Source organism: Cygnus olor, chromosome 1 (genome assembly GCF_009769625.2).
Source record: "Cygnus olor isolate bCygOlo1 chromosome 1, bCygOlo1.pri.v2, whole genome shotgun sequence".
Taxonomy (NCBI): Eukaryota; Metazoa; Chordata; class Aves; order Anseriformes; family Anatidae; genus Cygnus; species Cygnus olor.
This window is the reverse complement of record NC_049169.1, coordinates 141,934,250-141,947,823: the sequence shown is the minus strand read 5'-3', so window position 1 is coordinate 141,947,823 and position 13,574 is coordinate 141,934,250. Positions and strand designations below refer to the sequence as shown.

At 38.6% G+C, this 13,574-nt stretch overlaps 1 protein-coding gene across 1 annotated transcript; it reads left to right on the top strand.

Moving 5' to 3' along the window:
- The first annotated feature begins 1,930 nt into the window (after positions 1-1,930).
- MFSD9 (major facilitator superfamily domain containing 9) lies at positions 1,931-13,562 on the top strand. The gene is made up of 6 exons (XM_040536465.1): positions 1,931-2,775; positions 5,591-5,678; positions 7,056-7,099; positions 8,392-8,521; positions 9,789-9,998; positions 10,515-13,562. The coding sequence occupies exons 1-6, from the start codon at positions 2,689-2,691 to the stop codon at positions 11,303-11,305; spliced, it is 1,350 nt and encodes a 449-aa protein (XP_040392399.1). The 5' UTR covers positions 1,931-2,688; the 3' UTR covers positions 11,306-13,562.
- The last annotated feature ends 12 nt before the right edge of the window (positions 13,563-13,574 follow it).

Genomic DNA, 13,574 nt, shown 5'->3' with positions numbered 1-13,574 from the left:
AATTTTCCTGGTCACTGTGTTGCCCATAATATTAATAATTTTGATACTATAGTTTCTTCCAAGTCATGAAAAAAGGGTAAGAAATGAGCGGACCCATCTAGATGCACCTCTTCCTCTGAGAAGATTCTTCATTCACAATTACGGTCTGGAGGGGTATCGAAAAAGTCTGATTCCACATGCTGATGGCCATTTCTGAGTATGTATTGTTCTACTGTTTTAATCAAAGAGCCATCCAGTAAAAAGACAAATATGTTACAGCAATGTAAGTGTATAATATTGGCAGTATCAACCAACTATGTAATTCTGCCCTCAAAAGATATCACATTAGACTGGTTCTATTTTCCTTAAGATTGTGATAAATGGTCATTATATTTTATTCCTTTAATTCTGTGCTAGTCAAGTCCCTTATCAGTCATGCCATTGTTTATTTGGGAGCCTTTATCTTAAATTTTGTAATTGCAATGACGGAACATGAATGGGATATTCTGAGGTAGTGGGAACCATCTACCTTCAATTCAAAGGCAACAGAGATCTTCACCATGTTATTATACATTAATGCCCTTTCCTTACACATGATGTAAAAATATACAGATGCATATATATATATATTAATAACCTGATCAAGTTTGCATGTTGTTTTTTTTTGTGTGTGTGTTTTTATTTGTTTATTTTTCTCCGTGAACAGTTGGCACTGAAAATGCTATTGGAGAAACCAAAAACTGGGTTTTGTCAGCTTTATGAGCCATTCTGCATGGGGATAGCTGAAAATAGTACACAAAACTAAGAAACAGTTCTTACTGTCGAGGAATTCATGGCTGCCAACAACATTTTGTCCCCATTATGATTGTTTGGATCTTCACAATCTGAAAATAATGCAGAATTGCTAACTCTGCCTTCTGAGACTTGTAGCAGAGACTGACATTTAGACAGAATCTCAAAATTTTCAGTTGGGCTTGGTGTTAGGACAAGACATGATCTGTCTTATAACCCAGGAACATTATCTAAATCCTTGCAACATCTTGTAATCATCCACCTCTTTAATATTTTTCCTTAAAAAGCCTTCAGGCTTTTTCTATTTCTTCTATCAAAGTTAAAATGACCAAAATTAGTGAAATATTGAGCAGACACAGTGTAGTGTCAATTCCCATGATATTCTAATATTTCAATATCCTCTAATCATTTTGTTTCATTTCAGAGCAACTGTATGTAACTGTGATCCCCATCAATGCTACATCCAAAATTTTAAAAGAATCATTATTCTGAGAGGCCTTGTTATTCAAAGTAAATGAATAGCCTTAGAGAGCTAAATTAATAGGGAGCACTGGTTAAGCCAACTATAAAATATTACTGCCACTGGGATATTAAACAACCGAGTTATTTGAGATACTGATAGCATCTTTGTCCCTATGCACACACTAGGCTATCCTTTTTGGTATCTTATAAATAAGCTGCATATTTAAGAATATTTCTTGCCTTCCAGCTTTTTTTTTTTTTTTTGGTAGCTTAATTCTTCAGAACCACAAGGAAAATGACATTCCCTTCTCCTGTTTCGTGAACTAACTCTGTTGAAGACCCTCAGCCCTGTGGTATTTATTTCTTCTTTAAACATGAAGACAGAGGTGAAGTTATCCCATTAATTAAATAATAACTGACATTCTCAAACATTTATGAACAAGCACTGTTTAAAATATCACCATTGTTTTTCAAAAGCTTGTTCTTACTACTAATGAAAAACAAATTTTAAAATGTCCTGTTTCATAAATCAGTATTTTTTATTTTTTTTTAACATTTAAAACTGTGCCCCTTTTGTAGATCAGCAGCTATACAAACAATCTCTGCTGCCTCCAATATAACAATATTTTGCACGTGATAACCACTTCTACCTATGCTTCTCAGAGATTTAAGAATGTTGTTTTACTTCTTTGGATGAAAATACTTCTAAAATAGGGTACTGATCCAGAATTTTATGTCTCTCTGACTTTAGGAGAAATGCAGCACAACTACATACACCCTAAAAAGAAAGTAGGATGACCATCTCCCTTGGCTGCACTACAACCTCCAGCCAGTTTTGCACGTAGCATGGCAGGAAAGCACTTTGTCATCAGAAACACGTGAAGCGAGCAGATTTAGCCCTGTGAGAGCCAAACACCAGCAGTGGTAGTAGAACAGGGACATTTCCCCGTGAGGGAGGCAGAACCCAAGGCATACAGGTTTAAAAGCTGTCTTCCTACAGCGGCCAGGAAGACTGCGCCGGGGACCATCACCATGCTGCTGGGGCATACTTCTGCCTCCAAAGGCAGAAATGAAAAATCGTCTCCAAAGAAACATCTCCTCCTCTCCCCCTCCCTATCAAGGCGTTTCTACTTTCCTGGGGTGACACTGACACGTTGCAAAACTCTCTACAAACACGCAGAGAGAGGCAGAAAGGGCAAATTCCTGCAGGTGACGAGAGGAAGGCCGGGACTTCAAAAACCTCCAAAAACTGAAGGAACCCTTATTCCTCGCCTGGAGGAGAGGAAACACAAATACCCTCGCTAAAATAAGGAATAAAAAACCGCCGAGGTTTACACGACGGCACTCAGAGGACTGCCCGGACTGACCCCTCCGCGCCGCCATTTTGCGGCCGCCCCGGCTGCACTGCGCACGCCCATCGCGGCCGCTGCGGGGCCCCGGGCAGCCGCCGACCCCATGGAGGAAGATGGAGGCCGGGGAGCCGCGGCTAGCCCGGCGGCGTCCGCCCGCTTCGTGCGGTGCCTTTACGCGGTGGGCTTCCTGGTAAGCGGCGGCCGTGGGGCAGCGGGTGGCTGCGCCGGGCGAGGGGAAATGAAGCCCTCCCCGCCCCGCGGCTCTGGGGCCCTCTGCCGGGTCTGCCGCCGGAGGGGCGGTGCTGGTGGTGGCAGGGGGCGCTTCTCCCTTAGGGTCCTTCAGGTGCTTGGGAGGCGCTGCGAAGCGTGAGGTTAATCAGAAATTGGTTTTCTGTCTCCCTTTCTCTTTCCTCGGACACCCGGTCAAAGCCCCCGGTGCTCCCACCGAGCCTGCGGTAGGGCCTGAGCTGGTGTTGGATGCCCCCCTTGTGCTGCGGACGAGGTTGCCACGTTCAAGGTGCATGGCTTAGCTGCTTTCTGGAGTGTGAACGCTTGCTGAAGCAGTGGTCTGTAGCAGCTGGGATGTTTTTCCACTTTGATCAGTCATATGGCCTGGCTTGGTACGGGTTGCATCCAGCGAATGCAACAGAATAGCGTATCACCATTAAAATTAAGTCTTGTTGTACGTATATCAAAACAGTTCTTTGTTTCCTTGAACTACTAGTGCTTATTATGAGCTCAAAAACCATCTGTTTTTTTAAAGAAAAATCACAGTGGAAAAACAGATTTGCTTTCTGTAGTTTACAAGCCTTGGGAAACAGGACAATTTAATTTAAAATTAAAGGGGGTAACATGGAAAATGAATACAACATTGGTACAAATTTGCACTGTGAAATGTAGCTATACTCTGTTATTTACCTTTAGCCCGGGCAGTAGAAACAATCTACCTGGTTTCAGTCCTGGAACTAATATTCCAAGCAAAAGTGCATTATAACATGTGCTGCTTCTTAATACCTTGCTGACACGAAGCTTTGAGTACACGCTGCAACCAAGCAAAAAATGAGTGTAATTTTAATGTTGTAGAGTGTGGTGAAATATAATAAAGAGCTGTTACCTGTTATGCAAGTTTCCTGTAACCAAGCAAATGCAATGTTGTCATTTGACATGAGAAATTATAAGCGAAATGACAAAATAACCGCCTGTTAAAGAATAGCGGTCAATGGGTCTTGCCCGACCTGCATGCCTATGACAAGTCAAATACAGGATGCATTCTGAGACCTAGACTCTTTAACATCTTTATCCCTGACCTCAACAAGGTGGCAGACTGCAGTCTCTTTGTGTTTGCAGATGACATCTAAGTAGGGGGTGCAGTTTAAGGCAGGGGTGCCATCCAGGGGGGAACTAGGCAGGTTGGATGGATGAGCTGACAGTAGCCTTATGAAACCGAACGAGGACAACTGCTAAGTCTTGTTCTTGGCAAGAAATAAACCCTTCCAAATATACAGACAGGAGGGTAGCTCTTCTGACAAGGCCTTGGTGGGAAGTGAACTGAATATAAGCTAGCAGTGTGCCCTGGTAGACAGGCAGTCAACAGTGTCCTGGGCTATGTGAACAAAGAAGTGATGTTAGTTCACTCAGCACTTGTGAGAATGCATCTGAAATACTGTGTCCAGGTCAGAGTGAGCTTCCTGGGCCACCAGGGTGGCTGGAGAGGTGGAGCACTTGCCCCGTGAGAAGAGGCTGAGGAGGAACCTGGCAGCAGCCTTTCCTGTGTCAGCAGGGAGGTACAAGAAGATGGAGCAGGACTCCACAGGGTAGTGCATGGCAGGAGTAAGAGGGACACAGGTCCTGTATGCAGTCAGAACCTCAAGTTTTCAAGGCGTGACTGGTTAAAGCCTTGAGTTACCAGGTCTGACTTCAGAGCTGGCTCTGCTGGGGACTGGACTAGAAACCTCCTGAGGTCCTTTCCAAGGGGATTATTCTGTTTTTCTATGATTCTATAAACCAGTGCTTAGAATAGCTTTTTGAGCCCTGTTACTGTTTTACTGATGATGTTTGTAAGTCATGTGGGCCATTTTAACTTTCTAAGTCTTATTTTCAATCATCATAAGAGACTTAGAAAGTTGGAATTTACTCAGTGGCATGCGTTCTTGCAATTATTTTGACTGTGGGCATACTATGAACAGCTAGTCTACTTCAGCTTCAGCAGTCAGTGATAAAAGGTGATCTTGCTTCAGTAGCTCTCCTTTGTAAGCTTCAGCTCTGATAAAAGACTTGTACCAGCAGCGTATAGTGAAAGAACTACTGGGTTAATGTGGTTAGCTTAACAAAAGATAAAAAGTCAAAGGGACTGAGTAGGAAATCCTTGTACCATTCAGGATGGGCAATATCCTTTGCCCTCCTCTTACAAGAAGTTTTCTACTTATGCTTTGCTCTACGTGTTTTTTTCATGTTTCTGCCTTTACACTTCTTCAGTTATACAGAAAGACAGTATTTGGGTGGGCTCAGATCTATCTTAGCTTCTGCCCCATCCTGGTTGAGAGTTAAAGTACTGTAGATTTTCTAAATACACTCCCTCTGTGCAAGTAAAAAGTATTTAGGCGACTGAAATGACAGACCACTTTGAATTTAAACTACTAGTGCCAAGTACTTTTCTTGTTAAACAGGTAAGTATTCCCTTAATATATATTCAAATGTAATGTTTATATATGTATCTTCAGAATGTTTGTATCTGGAGGGGGGAAAGTACTGATGTTTTTGTAGTTTTCACTACTGCGTGAGGCAATCCTTTATCTTTCAGCTTCTGTGTTTATAATTCTGTACATACAGGGTATGCTGCAGAGGTTACAACATACCACATTAGCCATGAAAACTTTTCTTTTAATCTTGTACTGATGCAGAAATCATTTAAAACTTTTGAATAGTGACTGCCTGTTGTTAAGCCAGGTTGCTACCATCTTTCCAGAAGTGATCAGTTCCTAAAACTTTTCCTGCCTTCTTTTCAGGATTTGTTTGGTGTGAGTATGGTTGTTCCTTTAATGAACCTTCATATCAAATCTCTAGGAGCAAGTCCTACAGTTGCTGGAATAATAGGTGAGTTGCAGTAGTCAACTGATTTACCAAAGAATAAGATAATATGAACTGGAATATGCTTTCCTGCAAATTGGACATTGAAGCGTAATTCTTCCTTGTCTAGTAGCATGATAAAAAGTAATGACAAATTCCAAATAAAAATGTAAGGAAAACCATGCTGCGTTAGATCCAGAGACCTGTCCAGCCTCAAATCCTGTCAGTAGCCTAAAGCAGATGCCTGGGAAAGTGCATTCTTGGCAAGAAGAAGGAAGTCTTGCAATAATACTTGGTATTATTATATGTACAGTATATGTATAATAATAATAATAATAATACAGGTGCTTTTCCAGCATCCAAGAATTTACAGCTCTGGATCCCAGAATTGCTGAGCTGTGGCTTTTATTTTTATTGTTATTTGCAGGCTTTCTAAACAGTACTTCTACATCTGGTTCTCCCAAGCTTTCCAGTGCTCTTGATTGCTTCCCATTTAATTAAATTCCTTGCAGCTGCCTTTTGGCAAAAAAAATATTTATCATCTTTAAGTAATATTAACGAGTAAATTCTGAAATTTTGGAGGTCTATCTTACAAATTAACTGGTAAGATGAAGTTCCATGGTTCTGAGGTTCTTATTTATATATTATTATACTGTTTATGGTTTGCTATGATACAAGTGTGATATTCTTCATAGCCATGTGTGGTTGACTTGGGTTTTGTTATTAAATTTTTTTTTATTACCTTGATTTTTTTATTTTGAATGAAAGCACTTTTTGTGAAATAATTTAGTTCTGCTCTGAGGTGGCAATATTATTTTAAGCAGCAGTTCATCAAAAATATGTTTGCATTTCAACAGTCTGCTTTGATTTAAACTTAAAAAAAAATAGATTTTGAGGTGTATTCTTGTAAAAGAAAGAATTTGGCAAATGTTTCTCTGTGCTTTTCTTTGCTGCTTCTCTTCTGTCACTAACTGCGCTAAACTCAGCCTCTAAAATGAAAGAGTAGGGTCTGTGGTTTCTTCAGGGCTTCTGTGGTGCCTTGGAATAGGTTGAAGTGCCAAGTGGAAAGTAATTACAGCCTTCCAGTAATGAAATCCTCTCCTGATTCTGAGAAAGGAGTTATAAATGCCAAGATCTCTTTTGATTAATACACCATGCAAAGCAACATCCTTCTACATTACATAGCTTTGTAAGTTTGATCAGCAGTTGCTTTACTTTTTTACTCCTGAAACTATTTCCCTCGCAGTCTAAACTTCATCCTTGGTTTGTTCCGTTCCCTCTTCTTTCAGTAAATTATTCCTAGAATCTTTCTCATGTTTCCTCATTTAAGATTTTGTGCACTTTTCATAACATAATAATAATAATAATAATTTTTCCTGTTGGTATTTTACTTGTTTGTTTTAGGATCTCTCTATGGTATAATGCAGCTATTTTCCAGCACATTTGTGGTGAGTTCTAACCCTGCTTTTTAAAGTACATTGGTATTTCTATGGATTTTGTGCGAAAAAAAGAATTAGGTTAATAACAACATTTCTTGAAATTTTGAAAATGTTTATAGTGTTCATGTAAGCATTTTCGGTTTGAAGGAACCATGTGTTTTTTGCCTTTTTGTTTCACTTAAAGCGAATACCTAGGTCCTTCAGAACATCTCTAAATAGAATGAAGTCTTTAGACCAAAGCTAGAATTCAGATTTGGTGTCAGTCACACACTACTGAGCCACATCTTAGTCACACAGGGTTGTCTCCAACGTTGATGTTAGTAAAGCAGTTTTCTTCAGTGCAGTAGCCTTTCTAAAAAGTAGTCTCATGAGTCAGCTCTTCATAATCCTGTTATCTAGAGCTTGCTTTCCCTGCTTCATAAGCAGCGTCTTGTAATCTGTCATACGGTCTATACTCATGCAGTGTGTCTTTGAGCTCTGTTTAGTTTTTGTGTTTTTTTTTTCTTGTTTTTTCTTACATCCTTACCAAAAAAAGTTCTAAGGCTTGTCAAGCCTAAACTTTATGAATGCACACTTTACCTATCAATACCTTAGATCCCTGCATTTAACCAGGAACACCTTTAATATTATTACCCTGGTACCTCATAGCTCTCAAGAGAGCAGATTTTGAGCATCTTACGAAAAACTGTTTCAGAGTTTGTTATGCAGGCCACCTGGGATAACTCACTTCTGTAATTTTGTGGCATTTTCTTTGAACTGCAAGACCGGTACCTACATTCTTACAAACCTACTTCCTGTTTGGAAACAAGCTGATTTATAAATATACTACGTATAAGTTCAGTGTTTGACTTTCTCATAATTCCTACTTGTCCGCTCTCAGGTGACAAACTCCTACCTAAGGCCATTTGTTTTAGGATGCTCAGCAAGTGTCTACTCCACAGCAACCATTGTTGCAACCAAATATTTGTGGTTGGTTGTGGTGACGTTTTCAGAGGGCCACCATCAATAGTATTTGAGGGTGTTTATTGCAGGATTGTGTTTTTAAAAAGAAGAATATATTTTTTAAAGCTTTATACATAACATTAAATAGAAGCATAGTTTCAGCAGCTGCACTGCCGGCAGGGCAGAACTCTGCTTGTCACTTCCAGACTTCAAGCACGTAGAAAACTTGTGTAATAAGCTTATTAAGCATTCACTGACAGTCCTTTTAATTCTTTTCTCAGTTTAATTTAGACATACTGATTGTGCATTGTACCTAGTTAAATGTTATAAAATGTTCTTAAATTCCTTCTTTTTTGTAGGGCTGCTGGAGTGATATAGTAGGAAGACGGTATTCCCTGCTTACTTGTATTCTTCTCAGTGCACTGGGTTACTTCATTCTTGGAATGTCCACCACTGTGCACCTGTTTGCCATTTCTAGAGTCCCTGTAGGTGAGTAAGCACTTGGCATTTTGCAGTTTAAATTCTCTGTACTTTCAGCTCGAGAATTGCTACTAGAGAAGTGGTGGCATGTGGATGACTACACAGCATCATCCAACAGCACCAGCTGAACCCTGCTAATGGAAACACCTCTACAAATTCATTCTCACGATTTTTCTGAAAATAATTTGAAATGTATACTGAAACTGTCAAAAATTTTATGCCACCTTTAGTGGCTGAGTTTTATAAGAATAGTAATGCAGCAATTCCTTGAAAGCAACTGTTGTAAGGTTAGTCTTTAGGGGTACCCAATATACCTGGTCACTGATGAAATCTTGCAATGCAGAATGGAATGATTTGTGCATTATTATTTTTTTGTTCCGTTTTGTTTTTATGCTGAAAACATACTTTAAAGTGATACTACAAAATCTGGCTGAAATTTTAGGTCACTGCTTCAGTAGAATATTTATGTGCAAAAGCATGTGTTTTTACAGCACATAAGCTAAGTTTGTAGCAAGGTTCTTAACAGAATTTTTATAATAGCTGAACATCGATTGTACATATTCTGATGTAATAAACATTGCTGTTACTATGAACACTTCTACTGATGGGCACTTTTGTGCCCTGTGGTCCCAATTTAGGAACTCTTTCTTTCTACTGTTTCTTAATTTAAAGAAAACTTGCTAATCGATTAAATATCGATCAAATACCTTTTAATACTAACAGCACTGTCCCTGTGACAGATGGCATTGTCCTGGTCAGAGTGAAGGAACTTAAAAGATTGTATTGTTAGTATTCCTGCAGCATGCTTACGCTTCTGTGCATTTTTTTTGCCACTCACCAGTATCTAATATGAATATGGTGCATTACAATCCTGGAAATCTCCATACTCAGCAAAGTTGTTACTGAGCTATGTTTATAGAAAGAAAAGCCATTCCTGTTCCACCTTTACCCATCCATGATATCCTATTTTAGAGACTGTGTTATTCTTAGTGTGCTCCAGCACTCAGCTTATTTACTTATTCTTCCAGTAGAGTTGGAGGAGTACTTCGTCAACTCAGTTATCTGAATAGTTCTGATTCTTAGGTCCAAATCCTTGAACAGCCTTGATGGTCATGGCTCAACACACTGTATAGCTCTAGCATTGAAGAACGTTTTGTTTGTGGAATGTTAAACATACTAATCATACAGATTTTTTAATATTGATACTTCATATAGCATCTGGAATTTTTAATCTTTTGGTTTAAGATATACACACTTTTTTAATAATATGTTGCAGGTATTTTCAAGCACACGCTCTCCATCTCTAAAGCCCTGCTTTCTGATTTGGTTTCTGAGAGAGACCGCCCTTTAGTAATGGGACGTTTCAATGCAGCCTCCAGTGTGGGCTTCATTCTGGGACCTGTTGTTGGTGGCTACCTTACAGAGTTGAAAGATGGCTTTTATCAAACGTCTTTCATCTGTGCTTCTATCTTCCTTCTGAATGCTGGTAAGTTTTGTCACGTTTTGCATTTTGGGTTCCTTCACTCCCTACTCTTGTATATTTTTGTCATTTGTAACACCTGGAATTCACGGTGGCTTTTATTATTTATGGCACACGTGTTCTGTATATTAATAGTACCCTTTGAATTTGAGCCTGTGTGGAAGAGCAGGAATTTTGAAACAGTTAACTTCCAGTTGCTTCTCCATTACATTGTGTACATTGCTTTTATAGTTAGACACTGGAATGGAAATTTTGTATGTGCCCAAAGATGACAACTGGAAATCAGAATTTTGGCTTCAGTCTTTAGATTAATATGTTGTGAGGGTGTCATCTCAGTGTTTGTGTTTTCATTCCTTGCTTTCACCATATTTAAAACTGAACTGTGAATAATACCAGTAATCTTTGTAATTTTTTAAGGTGAAATGATTGTTGAAGTCATTTTTTTAATTTATTTTTTACACTAACAGTAAACTTACCATTAATGCTATTGAATAAAATCAACTAATTTTTTGATCTATTTAGGTCTTGTCTGGATGCTACCCTGGAGCGAAGAAAACACTGGCAATAGGAAACAAAAACAAGAGAAGAAAAGGACAGACAGTATCACAGCAAAACCAAATTGTGACCTGCAGTTGAAATCAGTAACTAATGGAACTGTGGCGAGTGATAGTCCTTTCCAGTCTCCGTGGGTCCAAATTGTGACAGTGCTGAAGAGGATTAAAGGAATTGCATGTTCTGACTTGTGGGATATATTTTTGGTGCGGTTACTGATGTCTGTTACTATACTGCTGTACCATAGTAATTTTAGTCTGGCCTTGGAGGAGAGATTTGGGGTGAAACCCTTGTTCTCTGGATACCTAATGAGCTATAGCAGTTCGCTCGGAGTTCTGGCTGGTTGTCTGCTTGGACCAATAACAAGACTGTATCAGCACAACACTTACAGACTTCTGTTGCACTCCAGCACTTTTACCTGCACGTTGATTCTCCTGTATGCATCAGCGCTTAGCATATGGATGGTCATTTTGTCTTCTACCTTCTTAGCCTTTTCAACTACTATAGGTCGTACTTGCATCATTGATCTTGAACTGACCATCGGTGGGAATGAGGCCAGCGGTACGCTCCTGGGTGTTGGACAGTCTGTGACATCAGTGGGACGTATAATTGCCCCGCTCCTTTCTGGAATTGCTCAGGAGTTCAGTCCTTGTGGCCCTCCAAGCGTAGCGGTTGGATTGGCTTTGGTAGCTATTCTGATAATGAATGTAAACAAACAGAAATATTGTAGCAGTGGAAATGTTAAGTTAAAAAATCAGTAGCTGCAAATTTGGATTGTATGGGTGTATCTTACAGAAGAGGCAATGAATCAACCTGGGGTGATGCTTACACCTACCAGACCTGTACAGCAGTAACAGGATCTTCTACGAGGACATGTTATGTTCACATGGACAACACGTAACAAACTTGTTGGAGACAAATACATATAAATATCTGCTGCAGGACTGATGTATTTTTGAGCTGGTACCACTAGAACTCTGCTGAGAGGGGCAGATATTACTATACAGTATGGGCTGGGATTTTTTTTTTTTTGTGGACTTTTAACCTTTCTGGAGGGAAAAAGGATGACTTGAAGTACACAAATCCTGTTTGTAGCTAACATTTGAAACAGTATTTAGACTGACTTTAAAAGGTGCAGACGGAAGTTGATTTGTATTATTTAATCAGAAGTGAATTTTTATTATTTAATTGGAATTTACATTATAACTCGTTAGCCTTATTTTCTTATGCTGTGGCCTGCTTCCATTTGTCTGCTGTGACAATAGCTTCATTAATAGGATATTTGCTTATATGATTTTGTTAAGCATACTTTGTCTACAAAACTTGTGCAGCATGATTAGACACCTTAGGGTAGCTGTCCGGCCCCTGTTTTCTAGTCTCTCCCAGGTAACAGAATTGGGTATATGTTAATTTTGTGTATTAGCAAGCCTAAATTGAACTATTTTAGAATAACATGAGGACATTCATATGGAAACTGAGACCGAACTTAAGCTTTATTGAACCTTGAACTGGTAGTTTCTGTTTAGTGCTGACTTCTACTGAGCAACTTTGTCGTAAATTATTTTTTAAAACTTCCTGTGCAGGTTTTCTACCTTCGTTTTAAGAATAAATTTTCTTCTCAAGTCTTTTGAATGACTGTTAAAGGTCTGCCAAAGCAACCAACAGTAATTCTAAGATGGCTTTGGATTAATGCATTCTCTCTCATTACTGGAGTCATAGGTGACATTTTAGTGGCAAAACAAAAAGTGTCAATTTGTTTGTATTTTGGTCTTATTTGTCTGAACTTCTTAAGTAATGTGAGCTTACTCTCAGAGCTACAGTGAGAGTTGTAGTGCTCTCTTGTGCTATTTGTTGTTCGAGCCTATATTGCTTACCAGTCACCACTGTTTATATTTAATCTGAAACATATACAAAAAAGTATTTTGCACTGATAATGTTCCATGTGCTTTTCCTAGCATTACTTGATGAAAGGACAAAGTCAACTACATAGAATTTTTATTTTTTGATTTAAAAAAACCCACGTTATTCCCTTGAGTACATCTGTGGAAATATGTTGCTACTTTAGGAGAATCTCAGTGTTTTGCACTTTATATTTTCTTTTCCAGTGCCTGCTGCCATTTAAGTCCTTTCTGAAACCTCAGTCACTCCAGTGACACCACCATGAGAATATATAGAGGGAGCTCTGAGTTTTTAATTGTATATATCGACACAATAAGTGTCTTATTACATTACTGCTATGATGTCAGTAACTATCCTCAAAATTACTTATTGTAATAACCTGTGTTTAATTTACCCTAGGAACTTGAGGCATTTTCAAGTGTGTTATCTTCCCTTGTCTTGCTTGATAGATGCTTCAAAACATTCTCACCCTCAGTTTCCTATCCTCTTTCTTTCCATGTCTTAAATAAATTTTTCAGTATTTATTTTTACCTAAAACCACTCTTCTGTAAGTCAGCAATTTCTGTTTTGCAAGTACAGCATAGGTTAAAGGAAAAAAAGGGGGGAAGGTGGGACCTAACAAATGAATGTATTTGAAATATTTTGTAATTTTTACTATGCTTATTGGTTATGCTAGGTAACAGATAACATTTACCCTTCTAGAGTTGCTGCACTGTTTAAAGCTAAATTCTGTAAACACCATAAAATTCATTTTATACTGTACAGCTGACAGAATATTGCTTTTCTGCCTATAAAAGCTTCAGTTTCACTGTTTTTTATACATGAGTAAAAAATGTGCTTTCCACAATGATAAAATATTTTTGATTTAATATTATTTTGAAAAATAGGTCTCCATATACACTAAATAAAAATGAAATTAAATATTTTCATTGAGAAATCTTTGGAAGGCTGTGATCTCAGGGATGTTACAACTGGTGTTATGGAAGTAATTTTTTTTTACTAGTAGGCCAGAATGATTTCAGAAGTGCCATACAAACACTTCTTCTTGAAAAGCCTCAGTTACAGAAAAGTTGTACTTTTTTTTTTTAAGAAATAATAATAAAATGAAATTATGTTCCACTTTTATCATTT

Coding starts and splice junctions, on each gene's coding strand:
- MFSD9 (XM_040536465.1), top strand. CDS start 2,689: ATGGAGGAAGATGGAGGCCGGGGAGCCGCGGCTAGCCCGGCGGCGTCC. Junction 5,679..7,055: donor TACAGTTGCTGGAATAATAG/GTGAGTTGCAGT, acceptor TGTTTGTTTTAG/GATCTCTCTATGGTATAATG. Junction 7,100..8,391: donor TATTTTCCAGCACATTTGTG/GTGAGTTCTAAC, acceptor TCTTTTTTGTAG/GGCTGCTGGAGTGATATAGT.